Source organism: Dunckerocampus dactyliophorus, chromosome 13 (assembly GCF_027744805.1).
Source record: "Dunckerocampus dactyliophorus isolate RoL2022-P2 chromosome 13, RoL_Ddac_1.1, whole genome shotgun sequence".
Lineage (NCBI taxonomy): Eukaryota > Metazoa > Chordata > Actinopteri > Syngnathiformes > Syngnathidae > Dunckerocampus > Dunckerocampus dactyliophorus.
The window spans coordinates 21,794,581-21,813,025 of NC_072831.1; the positions used below are offsets into that span (position 1 = coordinate 21,794,581).

At 42.2% G+C, this 18,445-nt stretch overlaps 1 protein-coding gene and 1 long non-coding RNA gene across 5 annotated transcripts in view; one reads left to right on the forward strand and one right to left on the reverse strand.

The window, feature by feature from the left end:
• Window positions 1-18,445, forward strand: part of asap2a (ArfGAP with SH3 domain, ankyrin repeat and PH domain 2a) — a 55,372-nt gene that overhangs the window by 25,333 nt on the left and 11,594 nt on the right. Inside the window, exons 4-19 of one of the 4 annotated variants that reach the window (XM_054795953.1) lie at window positions 586-660; window positions 6,020-6,069; window positions 6,296-6,322; window positions 8,014-8,143; window positions 9,539-9,624; window positions 10,501-10,576; window positions 10,665-10,751; window positions 11,379-11,387; window positions 12,244-12,347; window positions 12,480-12,549; window positions 13,432-13,519; window positions 14,785-14,833; window positions 15,338-15,504; window positions 15,894-16,027; window positions 16,422-16,516; window positions 16,608-16,797. In XM_054795953.1, coding sequence (XP_054651928.1) covers window positions 586-660; window positions 6,020-6,069; window positions 6,296-6,322; window positions 8,014-8,143; window positions 9,539-9,624; window positions 10,501-10,576; window positions 10,665-10,751; window positions 11,379-11,387; window positions 12,244-12,347; window positions 12,480-12,549; window positions 13,432-13,519; window positions 14,785-14,833; window positions 15,338-15,504; window positions 15,894-16,027; window positions 16,422-16,516; window positions 16,608-16,797 — 1,437 coding nt within the window. The remainder of the gene's footprint in view (window positions 1-585; window positions 661-6,019; window positions 6,070-6,295; window positions 6,323-8,013; window positions 8,144-9,538; window positions 9,625-10,500; window positions 10,577-10,664; window positions 10,752-11,378; window positions 11,388-12,243; window positions 12,348-12,479; window positions 12,550-13,431; window positions 13,520-14,784; window positions 14,834-15,337; window positions 15,505-15,893; window positions 16,028-16,421; window positions 16,517-16,607; window positions 16,798-18,445) is intronic. The other 3 variants (XM_054795954.1, XM_054795955.1, XM_054795956.1) reach the window with 3 other exon arrangements.
• On the reverse strand, window positions 59-18,154 carry LOC129192199 (uncharacterized). Its single transcript, XR_008573379.1, has 4 exons — window positions 17,973-18,154; window positions 13,389-13,553; window positions 10,598-10,730; window positions 59-642 (listed from the first exon to the last, which is right to left on the reverse strand). It is a non-coding gene; the product is annotated as an uncharacterized LOC129192199 (long non-coding RNA).

Consider the following 18,445-nt stretch of genomic DNA (forward strand, 5'->3'; position numbering starts at 1 on the left):
GTGTAAAAAAAAAAAAAAAAAAACCCCTCTAGGGTGAGGATTTCCATCTTGTCTCTAATTGTCTCAATCCCCTGGAGTTCAACGACACACACATTGTCTAAGCAGGAAGCTCCAGTTTTCCACTAAGGCGGCCAACAAGCCACTGCGACATCTAATTTCAGTTTGATGTAATCAAGTCTGATCCTCCTCCACTAAAAGCACCTTTTGTATCCCGTCCAAAGCTATTATAGACAAACTTGACTCCATCATGCACATTGTTTCAACTTCCACTGAGATTTTGTATCCATGATACCTTATATTAAGGAAATGTGAGATGCCGTCGAACCAGGATGCTGAAGCTTTTCCAACTGTGCAACCTGAAGCTATCTTTGAATGCAACTCGCTAACTTGCAGTAGAGCTTTTTTCCTGAACATGAATTTGTGCCAATAAAACTTATATTATTTAGTCTCTGCATCAAATGATACTTCATAATGAGATCCAAGCTGCAACATTTTGTTTATTATTTGCAGTGATTGACTGAAACACCAAAAAAAAAAACCCTGATCATCCACTACTTTGTTAATCTGTCTCTTTCGGTTCTCCAGTTCCAAAACATGAACAACATCATCACCTTCCCATTGGACAGCCTGCTGAAAGGAGACCTGAAAGGAGTCAAAGGGGTAAGTCAGTAAAGCTGTGTGGTCTGGTGTCACTTTACAATCCGAGTCTGTAAGGCCTTGCTTTTGAGACCCGGGGAGCACGGTGTGTCGACTCCAAGTTATCAGTAGGTGTTAGTCTGCTTCCTGACTACTGTCAAGGTTAGGGTTAGGGGTTAGCTACTGTCAGGCTGTCTAGCATTCAGGGAGCGCTTGAGGAATTTGGGTGCTTTACTCAAATCAATTTTAGCCATGACTGAAGGTGGAAACACAGGAGGTACCCGTAGTTGTGTCAGATGGTCAAAGGCTACGTTCGACATTCTACAAACAGTTGACCAAGACAAATGGGCTGTTTCCGGAGCACAGTTTTTAACTGTAAGCAGCTACAAACTGCCTTCTTGTTTACGTCAATAGGGATCTGGAGCCCGAAATTGGGTCTCACGGTGCAGGTTTTTGAAATCGCACAATGAAAACGGAAGTGAAAACACGCCGTTTTCTGCAGGCATACACAAGTATGTCACAACCGAAAAACAACATTAGTGGCACACAGCATTGTTGTTGCAGTGTGTGCTTATTATGCTTATCCAGCAAAGTGTGCTTTTACCTGCATGACTCTTGCATCCAGCGGGGTGGCACTAATTTCATATGTTGAATTTTAAACTCGTATATATTCACAGATAAAAGAGCTTTTTCTCATAAGAGTTTCGGATAGGACCTGGGAAGACCAGCAGTGCTTCTTTATATTATAGCATTTTCATTTTTGCATGTGTATGAACAGGGAACGTGGCTTTCTGTATGTGAAACTTTCAAAAACAGAAAGGAAAACTGTTCCCGTTTTTTTTTTTACTTGAATCATTGTCAAGTAAACATACCCTTGACCAGACAAACACTTGTTACTTCCTCCCTGGCCCACTGACCTTTTACTCTGGAGGCATGTGATTGGCTGCAGACGCAATTGAGGAATGATGAGATTAGGCCAGCTCTAATGAGGCTGGTTGCTATGGATACGTGTCCTTATGAACCTCAGCCACATGGTTTGTCGAGAACTGTTTGTCTATTCTCTTCTTTTGTGTCCCAACTTGAGTGTTTTCTCCAAGCGTCTGCTTCCTGTCTTTGTTTTCTTGACTCTCTCTACCACTGCCCTCCCTCTCATTTACGAAATTCCAACCCCCGTCCACCTTGCGCTTTTGCTCACCCTGGCCACTTGCAGCTCATTAGCCCCTCAGATGGTTGTCATTATATCGATACCATGAGGCTAATGAGCTGGTGAACCTTTTATACCTCACAACACATAGAAATATCACCACGATTGTGATGCAAGCAAAACCCCAGAGAGTGGTCGTAGCTTTGGCGTCCGGTCGCAAGACCTGTTCTATGCAGCAGTCTCCTCTCTGTTTTCACCTCCATCTTCCCCTTTTTTTGCACCACTTTGCTTTTACGCTTTCCCACGGGACTGACCTGTCAGCAGATGGGGAAGCACGATCCTGCCCAGGCGTGCTTGACAAGCCCTTGAGGCTTCAGGAAGAAAAAAAACGTTGAAGTAACGACTCGACATGAATGTCATGGACGAAGTGGGGAGATGTCTTTGAAACAGAAGAGGAGTCTAGCACTTGGGTACAATAAATGTCATTCACGGTTTTATTCAAGGTATTGTAGCTAGAAAGCGCAATCTTGTGAGGAAATGCTGCACAATTTGATTGAAAAATTCTGCTTGACACAAAACCAGTGGGATGTCAGAAATAATCATTCTTTTATGTCCAACCTCAGAAGTAAAAACATGGCTGACAACCTTGATAAGCTACTATTTGCTATAATTGGGGATAAATAAAAGGCCTGACAGCAGTCCTGACAACAAACCACCACTTTTTTGGCTGCCTTGATTGTTTTTAAACGTATATTTGACAGTCCTTTCGCTGGCAGCCCAGGCTCTCACGTTGTTTAAAAGACACTCTGTCAACTGATTGCCGATTGCTTTTCTTGCGATACCTGGTTCATGTCTCCACAATCGATTAATCTGAGAATTTATGGCAGATTTTTTTATCAATACAGGAGGCTGCTACCGGCTATTGGAGTAACCTTTCATCCTGTTACTCCACTTCATCCACTGCCTTTTTTTTAACACCTGAGACCATCTGGACTTTGTTTGGGTTTCTCTTATTTCAGCTCCACCAAAATGACCTGGGTGGGTTCCTGGAGGACCTTGTGGTGTCCCTCCTAAAACAGACATAATGCACTCCGAGTCAAATGGAAAATGGAAAGTGCTGAGTATTAAAGTTGCTTCTGCTAACTGGGGGATTTTTTTAAGTGGACACCAGCATGATGTCATACCTGCTGCGACCCTCTCGGTTCACAACAGCCAGCTGGCGGTTGGATGGTTGCAGTAGAATGCACTGTGTTTGAACAAGTCAGGGATGAGAGGGGCTCTCTAGGCGTTAAAGCTTTCGGATGGAGCCACAGGAGTCCAAGCTGAGCCTCACCCCATTGTGGTTCAGTGGCTCGTGAACACCCGAACCACCCACTCCTGCTTACTGTTTGAGATTTTAGATAAGAGCAGATCCCCTTTTACACAATCTGCATACAATATACTACATCTCACTAAGTCTCACATTTCAGTACCCATTTTTATGACAGTATAACTTCTCATAGGGCAGTCACAGTACTATAGAAATGAAACTTGGATGTATTTTAAAGTAGTCCATGTATGGCTTGTATAGCAGTATATATTTACTATCCACTGGAAATGACTCCCCATACAGCCTAAATAGCTGTCGAGTGCCAAGAGCATTCTGTGATCACTGGGAAGCCACGGTTCATTGAGCGAATATTCAAACATGTACTATAGCATTCTGAAATAGAGCATGACCCCCTTCCGTGGGAAAATGGGCCACACGGCTGTTTTTGAATATAATCACGAGCCAGATGGCAACTGAACTGGAGTTAGCCCCACAATCCAAGGCCCGTTACAGCCAACAAACATTGAAGACGAAAATAACGACCTCCACCAATGGTTATGTTTTGTTACTTATCAAAGTCACTCACTTCCGTTTTTATTGTACCATTTCAAAAACCTGCACTGTGAGACCCATGTTCAGGCTCCAAATCCCCATTGACGTAAACAAGACGGCACTTTATATCTGTTTTCAGTTTAAAAAAACGTGCTCTGGAAACAGCTAATTAGTCTTGTAAACCCTAATAGAAGAAGAGCCTGACATAGAGTCTCATGGTGGGCACTGGCCGAGGTATACGCTTGGCTGAACATCTTTCTTGGACAGTATTTTGAGTCATTTGGACCTGTATGCAGACCCACTCCCACCTTACCACAACAACCTCGTCTTAGGTACTGCTGACCTTGCTGCGCATTCAGCACAAAAGTGGGCAAGTGCCTAAAGAATGTGCAAGAGGAGTTATTGGTAGTAGATGGTGGTAGGTCTGCGAATGCAGGCCCCTTCCCAAGGGTATGGCATGGCGTTTCCCCTTCTGTCCTTACTCTCAACCAGAATGGGAGCAAGGGTGCTAAAAGCTGCTGCTGTGTTGTTGGCCTATTCTGCTCTGCCCTTCCCTGCCTGACTGGCCATGCCCCTGTCTGGTATTTTTAGCTATTGTTATGATTTTTCCTGAGCTCTCTGGCTCTTTCCTTCCATCTACCATCTTTCAGGCTTTGAACCACATCAGCAGTTTGTGTTAGCGCCTTCCTGTGCATGGTCTTTGCTTTCCAGGCAGCATTTCTCTCTGCGTTGTTGATCATCTTCTTTTGACCCTTGAATGGTCGGGGTGGGTGACTGAGTGCTCTTGGACTCAGTGGACCAGACCCGATCCTGGGGGTTGACAGGTTGAGCTTGTCACTCAGCAGCAGCGTAAACGGAAGTCAACAGTGGAATCTGCGGGGCTCAAACAATGGCACTACTGCTTCAAGGTGGCCGTCCAACTCTTGTAAATTCAGTTTTCAACGGGTAAATCCTTCTTCCAGAGTCATGATTTTGGTACGCCTTTGATGTTAAATTAGAAATACAAATGTTTAGTAACATGTACTGCCATCTGTTTCCTGTGAGGCTCTGTGACACTCACTGTTTACCTCTGTTGGTCCTCGTCCATCTTTAATTAGCAGCACAGCAGCAAGGGACGCTGTGTTTTTTGTAACGCTCACCCTTGACAATGAGAAATCAGTGTTGCTTGTCGTAGGCGTGACCCAAGGAACTAAAAATCCACAAAAACAATCAGCGCCTGACCTACCGCTACCCTGCTGGGGAAGCTACGGGCTGCATCTTTGAGGAGGCTGATTCTTTTCATTCCCATAGTGAAGAAACTTTGCTCATTATTCACTAAGGAAGCTCTCAGCGTGTTGCAGTTCTCTCAGTGGATGCTTGCATTCTTGTAGTCGTCTTGGCACAAAGAGACTGAATGACGGACAGGAGGGTTCACTCACTCCGTTCATTCCGATATATAACCAACGCCGAAGTTTTGAAACAGATGCATAGATTAATTGATTTATTGATTATTGTGACAGGCCTAGTTCGTTGTCTTCACAAGAACAACATGATGTCATCTATGGGGAGTTGAGCTACATCCACACTCAATACAACACTAGCATGAAAAAAAGGAGTTCAGAACATTCCGAAAGCATAAAATTTAACTAAAAAATTTAAATAATGACGATTACCATGATTTCACAACACTATTCAATTAAGCCTCCTCGAGTAGCTGGGTGTGTGGTCTACAAAAGCAAATAAAAGCTGGCGTCTTCAAAACATTGGCATTACCAGCTGTGGCTGTAGGCAACCTACGGATGTACTTTTTATTAACTCCAAAAGTTGGCAGTATCTGCATTTCAAGAGGCTTTGTCTCCCTCAACATCCATTTATCCATCCATCCTTGTCCTCACTACTTGTAGGGTTGAGGGTATGCTGGAGCCTCTCCCTCAACATGCGCTTTAAAATTCTGACCGTGCTACTCAGCTGTTGGTATCAAACGCATGCGTGTTACTCTTTCTGTACTGTTGTTTACTCATCAGAGGTATTAATGCTGGCTGAGCAGTTTGCTCCTAATCGCTATTACAACATTGGTACTGTTGCTGCTGTGTTGTGCAATTTACGTGGTAAAAAATGACCGTGTGGTTAACGAGAGCTCTCCAAATCACTATTAAAGTTAAAAATAAATGTCTGTTACAAAGTTACGAGAATTTTGAAAATGCCAGTCACCTACGTCCAATTGATGACTCGTCCTCTTTCCTTGTTAAGGTAAATAAATGTCCCCACAATAATTACAGATAGTTAAGAGTTGATTTTTGTCAAAAATAAAATACAGCAATGCCACAGTTTTAAGTATCACATTACATTAATTTCTTCTTCTACTTTTTCTTTTTTTAATTTTTTTTTTTTTTACACAGGATCTGAAGAAACCTTTTGACAAAGCCTGGAAGGACTACGAAACAAAAGTGTAAGACCTCCACTTTAAAATGTTCACTTTGAAAATGTGTAGTTAGTGTCTTGACTAACCACTCTTCCCTTCTAATTGTGATTTCCTCTCACACCCCCCCCAATAATGTACATCACCTCTTGTCACCATGTCACCTGCTCCGCACTGAGAAGCCTGCATCATTGTGATTGTGCATGTAAAAAAAAACCATGATTTTTTATTGGTTTTTGTATATATATCTTACAAGCTGCAAAGGACATTCTTTACTGAAAGGGTAATACAACCTCTCACCGGACCCTTTTGATTAGACAGTGCAGCCTTGGTGCCGATTTAAGCCTCCAGCCAAGTCCTGCATGGCATCAGTCCACCATCAGTTGGGTCCAGTTTTCTACTAAAAGGGCCAATGCACATACTGTTGCCAAGTTGACTCATCGTCTCACTTTGAATGCCGTTTGTTCAGGAAGGTTTCATGACCAGTTGCACTACATTAGAATGCATAATGTATGCAGAAAAAAAACCTACTTGGATTGAAGGCTTCCTGAACTGACAGCACTCGCAGTGAGCAGATTCTCCCTCAGTTAATAGTTACCGTCGTCTTGGCTGTTGGCGAAAGAGTATGGCGAACATGTGTCTGTCTCTCTCTGCAAGTGGCTGCCATGACAGCCGAAGAAGCATGTGCTTGACAGAGGTCAGGACACATTTTGGCACGTTCACACCCAGGAAACTGCAAGCTCAGCATAAAAATGACGGTCTACAGGCTGTTTATGTAAAGTCACTTTACGCTGTTTGCCGCATCATCATGTAAAATTCGTCTTTTGTTTTAAACCCATACAAGCGTTTACGTACAATACTGTCCTTACTTCCTACCTACTAGTTGGGGAAGTTCATCTTGCTGGTGCAATGTCCACTGAGCCGACACATTGTTGCCATATTTCTGAGATTTTTAACTATATTTTGTCAGTACTCCAAGCAAAATAGTAGCACATGTTGCATGGAATGGTTCCTCCCCTCCATTGTGTGCTATAGTCTAGGGATGGGCATCCGATTTTTGTGTGTGTGTGGATTACACGAGGTGTCTCTGAACAGTTGAGGCAAACTGGAGTGCACTACTTAGCTGCAACCAGCCGCTCATCTCGTCCGATGAATTCACTTATTTTTCGGGTTATTTGCTTAGCCTTCTGACTGTCACGCACATGCTGGCGAGTGTTGTCCACCATTTTGGCTGCATTAGCTGCTGTTTGACAGATGATCACACTGTGAGCCTCGAAAACCCAACATGCTCCGTCAAGAGTTTGTCCTTCAAATGCCGTATTAATTTAAAGCATTTTAACGTGCTATCCCCCGGGAGATTTTCGTGCCATGTGCTGTCAGGTAAGTTCCACACGGCAGACGTAACTTTTGTTTTGGCACGCCTGCGCAGTGTGAAGGAAAGTGGGAGGAGCACACTAGCCAAAACACTACACAGCTGCAATAATACGAGCCACAGGTGATGGGCGTTAAAAAACATTTATCGGCATATGCCGATCACATGATTTTTCATGGAAATCGGCCGATATTGATCGGTGGCTGATCGATCGGACCATCCCTAAATAAAATGTTGAGCAAGCAATTTCTTGATGAAGTAAATGGAGTCAAATGCCCTTTCCTAGCTAGTACTGTTTTTTCCATTGCCTGCAGGTGTATGCGTCATGCCATTGTTGTCTTTGTGTAAAATCACCTGTGGAAAGTGGTAAGATCCACTGTCAAAATATTTGCACTCCCGAGTTTGTTCGCTTTCGAGCTTTAGAACCCAATATACTTGTTTTGTAACAACACAGTGGGAAACTGGCTTTTAGGAAATCCGGCTGCTGAACTTATATCAAGGATGATTTTACAACCGACCACTGTTAATGGTGTCGTTGTGTTCACCGGCTAAGTGTGGGGGCATACTGTATATTCACCAAAGTGCTGCTTTTTTTGCACCAGCACCAAGATAGAGAAGGAGAAGAAGGAGCACGCCAGACAGCACGGAATGATCAGGACGGAGATTAGCGGGGCGGAAATTGCAGAGGAGATGGAGAAGGAAAGGAGATTCTTTCAGCTGCAGATGTGTGAGGTTAGTTTGATTGGGATTGGTTGTCAGGTTTGATTCCTAATTTCTTACCGCTGAACAATGATGATGCACAAAGGCACCAAACACGACACACGATCCGTTTAAAACAATTGTTCAACATGGAAATACTCATTGGGGTCAAACTGTCATTTTCAATTCCTTATATGGATTACAATGCAGAGTTAATCCTTTTAATGTTCACTGAACTGAGGGCTCATACAGTCTTAAGTGATATGCTCGACATCTTGCAAGATATCATGCATGACTGCGATCAAACTCAAACTCACTTTAGAGTAATATATTTAGTAATTGTGTGAATGCTGAGAAGCGTTTTTCACCCATTTATTCTTCTACGTCTTCTTATTCCGCCTCATTTGTTCAACATTTCTCAACTGGTGCAACGTCAAAAATATTGAGCTCATTCAGGACACGTTGGCTATCGCTCAGGACTTTTCAAAAAAATTCCCGCATTTAGTGTCATTTCATATTTTCTGTGACAACTTCTCCCGTTGAAAATGAATTGTCAATGAATTGTGTATTTTCCGTTACTCTTAACATTCTGCTGGTTGTTTCCCAACCTGATTGCTGCTGGTTCGATCCTCAGTCCTGCTGTAATCATTGAACTTATTTATACATTTCAACATTTCCTCAAATGTGTTCGTTTTTAATCCGCTCATCCAAGACATGTAGGAACTTTTATAAAAATTTCCCACATTTTCCATAATTCAGCTTTTTCTGTGACATTTTTCCCATTGGAAAATGAATGGACAATTTCAATGTTGCCCTCATTACTGGGAATTCATTTTACATTGAACACTTCACGTAACATTCTCTTACTCTCTGCCAGGTGGCACGGCTCAGGTCGCAGAGCGGTTCTCTCCCAAACTGCTGTTGCTCCTCAATTGGTGAATCGATTTCAGCGCATTTCTATAATATATGCCAATGAATTCATTCTACATTTCAGTTCCGATTCAGCATTTCAGCATTCACACGTAGTTTGTACTGAAATTGCCTCATCTAGTTTTGGTTAAATTTGGAATTGGACAACTTCAGGGCCATTTAATTTTAGAGGCGCTACAAAAATGACCGAGAAAGAATACTGTAGATGTTTAGAAACATAACAGTTTTACGATCTACAGCTTGTAGCTGTCATTCTTAGAGCATTTCAATGTAGTTTTTGGAATACAGGCTCATACCTACCATGTTTTAATGATATGATGTATAGTCTAAGCCTGTTTGATTTTACTGTCATGAACTTTACTTTCATGGACATTTTTTTACTTTCAAGAGAACAAGATGAAAGGGTTGAAGACGTATTTAGATGAAAAACACGCCTTTGCCTCTGGCTGAACCTGTCTCTCGACGTCTAACTGGGTCCCCTCTTGACAATGTTCGCAGTATCTCCTCAAAGTCAACGAGATCAAAATCAAGAAAGGAGTGGACCTGCTGCAGAACCTCATTAAGTACTTCCACGCACAGTGCAAGTAAGACATACTGCATTCTAATTGCAAACTAGCCATGGTAATAAAATCAGTAGTCATTTTTGTGTAGTCAACGCAAGAGTATGAAAAACGTCTTTAGAACAGGGGTGGCCATCACGTCGATCGCGAGCTACCGGTAGATCACTAAGGTAGTTTGGGTCGATCGCATAAACGTCACTTTGTAGATGTCGTGTGGCATCAGTCAGCTGGCAATAAGCTCCCCTCCTGATTTGCTGTTGCTCCCCCGCGGCGTTTCAAGCTACACACGGAGATGCACCTTTCATCTTTATTATTCTGATTACGGATAAACTAACTCAGCGGTAAGTGGCTTTTATCTGTTAAAAAAAAAATATCCGTTCACTTGTGATGGCTAGTTATGTAAAAAAAAAAAAAAGTATGAATGTCATGAACTCCACTACAGAAATCAGTGTTTTCTGTGTGTCTAATGATCGTTACGTAGCTATTTTGACTGCCATATCACCAGTACTCAGGTTACGTACACAACTATTGAGGAATTACGTGTAATGATCTTTATTGCCATGTTGAATATAATTATGATATCAACCACTTTGATTACCTGTAAACTTTGAAAATGTGAAATACTAATTATTAATATTTACAATAGTATTTCAAAGTTTAGCGGTTACATGTTATCCATGTTATATGTTTTATAGAAAGAGGTAGATCATTTTGTATAACGTACAGTACATAAATACGTACTCGTATTTTAAAAATAAATATAGTTAATATGTATATTGTCTATACTTATAGCAGGAGGTAGATCTTTAGGACTTGGTCATTTGAAAAGTAGCTCGCAGGCTGAAAAAGTGTGAGCACCCCTGCTTTACAGCAATGTCAGGTCAAGGGCGTCTTGTTCAGTTTCTTTCAGGATGGTCTTAAAGCTGTGGACAATCTGAAGCCTTCCATAGAAAAACTGGCCACAGATCTACACACAGTGAGGATGATTGACTTTTACCTGACACCGCATTCATTTACGTCCACCTTATTCCCTCGCTCTCTCCTTGAATGTTGTTTCTCTGCAGATAAAGCAGGCGCAGGATGAGGAGCGGAAACAGCTGACACAGTTACGGGATGTTCTTAAGACGGCCCTACAAGTGGAGCAGAAGGAGGTAACACACACACACACACGCATAAATGTGTGTAAAATAATAGGTTTGCCTGACAAGTGGTCTAGTATTTTATTATTAATGTGACAGGCTGAACTGGAAGAAAGTGTCTGGAAAAAGGCTGGCACATTTCTACTTTCACTAGTGGGGCAGTCAACAAATACAACAATTGATTTTTTTAAAATGAAGAAATGTGCAGTTCTGATAAAACTGTTGCTATGCAATGAATCTGTTGCATCTTGTCAAAGAAATGCTGAGTAGAGTAGTCATTTCTGGTCATGGTAAAACAGATTAGTGAGATTACCCACAGTGGAACCTCTTGAAGAAAATAATGAAAATAGTCGGTGTGGGATAAGTGTAGCAAAAAGCCAAAGAAAAAAGCAAAATCTGCTGGTCAATCTTTAAGCATTTGCTGATCCGAAGTCTGAGATCTGAGAGCGTGATGTAGTTGGATCATTTGGAACTGAGACTTTAGATTGAATTCTGAATGGTACCACCATGATCAGCTTTAGAGGTTCCGCTGTGCACGTATCTTTGCAAACCAGGCTGCCTGGTCCCCTTAAGAGTACAAATGTATCTCACATGAAGTTTTCTCTTCTCTTTTACTGCCTCCACATTTTGTGAAACAAGTCTAGAAGAGTAAGTAAATCTACAAAAAACACGTATGTAGTTTTCTGTTTTTATTGTGCTTTTATCTCAGTCATGGCAGGTGCGTGATTCCAGGACTCGTGTGCCTCTGCAGCGTTTGTTTTGTTGTTGTTGCGTGGATTTTTATAAAGAAAAGATTCAGTTCTGTTCTTTTTAAACATGGTCCTGTTGGCCAGGTGGCGACAGAATACCAATAAAGCATTGAAGTAGTGGCCTCACTGGCCCTGAGAGATTTGCTTCCAGACTGAAGTAAGACCTTATTGTGCTCCATTACTGCGTGTGCACTTGTAGTATTGACAGAAACACGGGAGAAGCCTTCATTTCAACATACTCATCCAGCTATTCATCCCTCCGGCTGACCCGCAAGGTCTTTAACCCTTTGAAGTCCAGGGTTGCATTGAACAGTTTTGGAGTTTTGTGTTAACCTTTATATTTCACCTTTATGAGCAATTTACCACGCCTGCCTTGGTTGGTTCCATTTTACAAACCTCACGTGTGACGTTTTCCATTTTGACATAGTGTATTCACACATTGGGTCTTAAATCACCCCAAAACTTAAAATCTGAGTCGAGAAAGTGTAGACTTTTTTTTTTTTTTACTATAAAAATGTCTAGCATGTAATGAACTCTTCTCATAACTTAAAATACACATATAATACGTATAATTCAAAAACTCATGTACATATTTAGCAGACAACAAAGTTACATGTATCGAAATAGTTATTGTAATAATAATACAACACAAAGAGAAAATCCTATTATTGAATATTATTCATCATAACTGATTTACATCGTTGTGGACTCCTGAGCGTTAATACCGAGCTCCATGTATATGTGTATTTTCCCAGGATTCACAGGTGCGTCAGAGCACCACCTACAGCCTACATCAGCCGCAAGGCAACAAAGAGCACGGCACGGAGCGCAGCGGGTACCTTTACAAGAGAAGTGACGGGTGGGTTTAAAATAAATAAATAAAAAAGACTGTTATTAATTGTTTGGCTCATGTGGCTCATGGGATCCAATGGATCCAAGGGAAGAGTTCTGCCTTTACAAAGATAATAATGTCCAGTTTGATGGCACACAGGTTGCGTAAAGTGTGGCAGAAGAGAAAGTGCACGGCGAAGAACGGATACCTCACCATCCCGCACGGCACTGTAAGCACAACCAAATTTAACAACATTGGTGACAAAGTGACATGCTTGAATCATGCATTTCTTGTCATTTAAAATTACAGGCAAAAACCTGTGGACACCCAAAACCGACTTATTTGATCATATTGGTAATCGTAATCGTTCAATTCGTTTTGAACATGCATACAAGTTACACTGGAGCTCCACATGTCCAAAAAGGAGTAGGAAGAAGCAAAGCTTATTTAATCCTACCCCTCATCCGTTTCACATCAGTTGCAATACATTTGTTCACCTCCTGTATTCCAAATGTACTCTTTGCCAATTGTAAATAGCCAGGAAAGTGATAAAGCAGTATAACAATGTGGTGCAATGACAGTCGAGGTTTATACTTACTGTAAAGAAATTATATAGCATACTTAACCATAATGATGAATACATAATAACTGATAAAAGGGTTAATAGTTGACAGAAACGTAGAGTAGTTTGATAAGGAGTGAGTACAGACAATGTACTCAGCACAAATGAGGAGCTAGTAGTCAGTGTAAGCGTGATTAGACTTAGCATCGTATGTATTGTACCATGGCTCAGGTCTCTTCTTTCTTGTACTTTATAAACATCAACTGCTTGTACTCTTTCTTAAAATCGCTCATTTTAGTGCACAGTTTAAGTTCCTTGCTCAATCCGTTCCATAATTTGATTCCACATACTGAAATGCCAAAGGTTTTTAGCGTTGTCCATGCATGTACTGTAGTGTTTGAAGTTACTTTTTTCCCTAAGGTCATATTTCTCCTCTCTTGTGGAGAAGAATTGTGTTACGTTTTTGGGTAGCAGTGATATTCTCACATATGCTCACATATACTCACATTTTAAATGGCTCCTCTCCTTTGCTTTCTGTCGTTCCTACAGGCAAACAGGCCTCCAGCCAAACTCAACCTGCTCACCTGTCAGGTGAAGCACAATCCTGAGGAGAAGAAGAGCTTTGACCTCATATCCCGTAGGTCCTCACTGTCACCCCCCCCTTTTCCTTCCTGTCGTCAAAGCAAATAGAAGGTCACTTGTTGGTTAGAAAGCAGGATGGAGTTGTTTTCCTTCTTACCTCCACTAAGGAGGTTATGTTAAATGCTGTTTCAGTGTTGACTAACAGGGTCATGATTGAAAAGACGCCACTATTTTCCTTAAAAATTGTGGAGGGGTGGGTCATGGGTCAAAGTACCACTACTTCATGTGATAGTTGAGATTTTTTGACATGAACTTGTATGACATCCCCATCAACAGTGTCGTCCATTAACAGCGACTTACCGCCCACTTGGTCTCCTAAGTCCAGTTCTGGTCAGATTTCTGTGATGAAGAACGTAGTTCCGCTTAGATGCGGAACAATGGGGACAATTAACTAAAGAGTTTGGCTTCTCAAAACAGTATGCGTTCAAAAGATGAATACATTTTCATCACAATGTAAAAATATATATAACGCAGAGTGTTTTTTGAGGTTTGATTTTTTTTGAGAAGGCATTTTTGTGATGCAAATGTATTACGGTAATCTTTTGAATGCATGTTGTTTTGAGAAGCCAAACTCTTTATTTAATTGTCCCCAGCAACTAAGCGGAACTACGTTCTTCATCACAGAAATCTGACCAGAACTGGACTTAGGAGACCAAATGTGGGGTAGGTCGCTGTTACTGGACTACACTGCTGATGGGGATGTCATACAACTTCATGTCAAAAAGGCCGAACTACCCCATTTAAATTAACGTGCCAGTAAATAAATAATACATTTGTAAAACTGAACAGCATGTGGACATACGCACGTGTGGGAATCAGCGTTCAGTGATTCAAATGAGGATTTTCATATTTAAATGTTTTCATGGGACTTTTCATGACCAAGACTCTAAGCGAGGGGTTTTCCAAGTGCGCCCCGGCAAGCCGCCCCTCAGAGAATACAACACACTTGGGGCCGTTATTTGTGCTCATCCCAAACTCTGTTTACTGTCTCACTGTAGGAACAAAAAAAAATTCATTTTGCCTCTGGCATAACTGAAGTTAGCTTTGTGGGTTTGAAAAATAACTTCTTTTTTATTATTATTATTATTCTCAAACTGCTGTGCCTCCCGTTTGAACATCTGTAACATGAAGTGACCCTTGTAAATGCATAGACGTCTATTACTATTGACAATTGTGATTTCCATATCCAAATGTATGTATGTATATTGCCACAGCAACCTAATGAAGAATTCTCTGTTGTATTTCTTTCTTATATTCTAGATGACAGAACGTACCACTTTCAGGCTGAGGACGACCAGGACTGCCAAATGTAAGCTGATGTTCCATCTTTTCCATCAAAGGGTCATTTTCTTGGGAGAATGAACAGAATAAGAATTTCATTGCATAGTATAACTGCCTGTTTTACTATGCATATGACAATAAAACTCTTCAATCTTGAATCTTCATTCTCTCCACCGAGTCTGATTCTTCTGTAGGTTCCTTCCTGAGAGGGAGCTTTTCCTTGCCTCTGTCGCCAAAGTGCTTGCTCATGTTTTTTCTTGACTCTATGGGAAGCGTTGTCTTGGACCTGCTCCATGTGTTAAGCACCTTGAGATAATGTTTGTTGTGGATTATATGCAAAATAAAACGGACTTAGTCTAATGTCTAAGTGCATCCTGTGGACACGCTTTAGCCACTTGTTCCCTAACACACATGACGCTTTGCCTCATTTTTACCTCCTACCCAGAGACTTTTTACCCCACTTTCATTTCTCCCTTTGTTCATTCTCGCCTCCTTTGTCCTCGTCCTCACATCCTGCTGTGCCTCCCTGCAGCTGGATCTCTGTGCTGCAGAACAGCAAAGAGGAGGCACTAAACCAGGCCTTCAAAGGCGACCAGCACGTCGGTGAGAACAACATTGTGCAGGAGCTGACCAAGGCCATCCTGGCTGAGGTGAAGAGGATGACAGGAAACGACGTGTGCTGCGATTGCGGTGCGCCCAGTAAGTATTCCAGAATATAGTCTCCTATCACCTGACGTCCATATGACGAAGTCAGAGTACCCGTGTTGCCAAGTGACTGCAGCACTAACCACTCCTCCACTGTGCTGCCCCTGCCAAAAATGACTGCGCTTTATTGAAAGCATCTGCTGAGCTTCACTACTTTCAAACCCCTCACGTCCTTCAGCTGAGGTGTAAATCCACGATATGAAAGAGCGTATTCCAAGCAGGCACGGTTTAGCTCGGTCAGTTTCCTCCTTAAGAGCGTAAAAAAGCCTTCAGGCAGCTGTTAAAACCTCCACAAGGACACATCACAGTTGTTGCAACTTATTGTAAAGGACATTTCGGATTTGGACTTCCTTGCAATTTTCTTTTCCTTTTTTTTTCCCCAGATCCGACATGGTTGTCCACAAACTTGGGCATCCTCACTTGTATCGAATGCTCCGGTATCCACAGGGAGCTGGGAGTCCACTACTCCAGGATCCAGTCGCTCACTCTGGATGTACTCAGCACCTCAGAGCTCTTGGTAGGACACTTCTGAAGTCAGTCATTCCACTTGCGGCTGCTCTCCATGGCTTATATCAGTGGTTTTCAAAGTGGGAGGCTTCGGGGGAGGCGTAGCAGCTTGAAAAAAAATAAATAAATGACCTCCAATGTTTAAAATTCATGTGTTTTAGTTCCTATGGTGAGAGAGTAATCTTGGGTGAGCAGAAACCTCACAAAAATGTGCCACACTTTGAAAACCCCTGAGCTATAGTCACTGTTGTGGATTAAAACAAGTACAGTTGGTGATAAACTGTAGTTATCTTGGTTCAATAGCTTGCATTTTCTTTATTTTCCAATATGTAAGAAATGCTGTTTAGGATGTCTGCTGCACTCTTGATCCGAGTGTTGGATCGTAACTGCTCTGTGCTCCACAGCTGGCCAAGAATGTGGGGAATGCAGGCTTCAATGAAATCATGGAGGCCTGTTTAAGCGCCGAAAACGCGGTGAAACCCAACCCCTCCAGTGACATGTAAGCGCACTCATCCCCACCAATCGTGGCCGCCGTCGTTACATGTGTGAATGACACAGTTGATGAGCGGACACTGTGCACCCTCCACCAGGCAGGCGAGGAAGGACTTCATCATGGCTAAGTACACTGAGAAGCGCTTTGCCAGGAAGAAATATCCCGACTCGGCGTCGCGGCTGCACACGCTCTGCGAAGCGGTCAAGGCTCGGGACATCGTCTCCCTCATCCAGGTCTATGCCGAGGGAGTGGACCTCATGGAACCCATACCGCTTGCCAATGGACATGTCAGTACACGTCATGCATTTATAGCCATAACATTAGGTACACTTGCCTGCGCTACGACAGTAGTTCCCTTTTTACAGTCGCGTACCCCTTCAGACATTTGACTTGAGGCCATGCACCCCCTACTGCTGCACACGTAAAAAACATAAACCATTTTTTACATTTCATTAACTTGAAATATTAAACATGATTCATTGGTTAATTCATTTTATAGTACGTAATTCTGGCTCAAATTTTTTTATTTTGCACGGTCAGATTTTTAATATAAGTTTTACATGAGAAGGCGGCACGGTGGCCTAGTGGTTGGCATGTTGGCCGGGAAGATCTGGGTTCGAATCTCAGCTGGGCATCTCTGTGTGGCATTTGTGTAACCCGCTCTGTTTCGCACCTGCCCGCACCGGGGCTCGAACACAAGACCTTCGTAATGGGTGGCGAGGGCGCTGATCACACGACTAAAAGCCCGTACTGTCGGTCGCGTGTTCAGCGCAACTCTTAAGGCATAGGGAGTGAGGTTTTACCAACGTACACTCGCACAGCCTCACAGGTTGGCATCCGTTACATTTGCATGTTCGTGTTTTTTTTCGGGTACTCCGGTTTCCTCCCACATTCCAAAAACATGCATGTTAGACTCTAAATTGTCCATAGGTGTGAATGCGAGTGTGAATGGTTGTTTGTCTACATGTGCCCTGCGACCAGTCCAGGGTGTACCCCGCCTCTCGCCCCAAGTCAGCTGGGATAGGCTCCAACATACATAGTCAGGATAAGCGACATAGAAGATGAGCACTGATAAATAGATAAGATGTGCATTTCTCTTGGACTTGAATAAAGTATCGACGTATTGGTCCTACATATTTTTTATTTCAGCCTGATGTTGGGATCCTTCCCTTTTGAATGGGTTGAACTTGAGCTACACTTCTGTCCACTTGCAATCGCTACGATTTAAATCTGCATATTAATTTGATACCAAATTGAAAGGGAAAGTTGAACAAAGATGATAAAGCAGGATACAAAGTACAAAAATACATTCGCGCAAACCTCATTTTCAGAGGAATCTCCACTCTCATCCTGACGAGCACATTGACAGGTTTTCACGGTGCGGGGATTGGAACACCAATATAAACTAAACCCTCAAGATTAAACACCCTTAATACACAACATAATGATCAAACTTACTTACTTATTCATACAACCCACACAGAGCAATGAAGAACTTGATGCCGTGTCTTCTTCCTTCTTTCTGCTATGACGGTGCGCTCTGTGGTATGAGGCGTTCAGGTGCGCTCGTAATTGTGAGCGTCCGGCGCTAATTGTTTTACATGTTTATTCACGTACCCCCAATGACAATTGACATACCCCTGGGGGAACGCGTGCCCCGCTTTGGTAAGCTAGGTTCAATGAGATCCAATAAAAGCAGATTTATTATGATAAGATTGTCCATATTAGTTGTTGTATTTAATGTGTAATTTTGCGGCGTTGACATGAACTGCATCATACTGAGTTGTTTCCCCCTTGTTTAGGCACACGCAAACCACAATAACAAATATATTGTTGTAAATATATTGTTAGAAATCAAATCCATCCTTTTTGCGGAATTATACACCCCTGCAAAGAACACGTCATAATATTTACACAATATTTTGCTCCTCATGT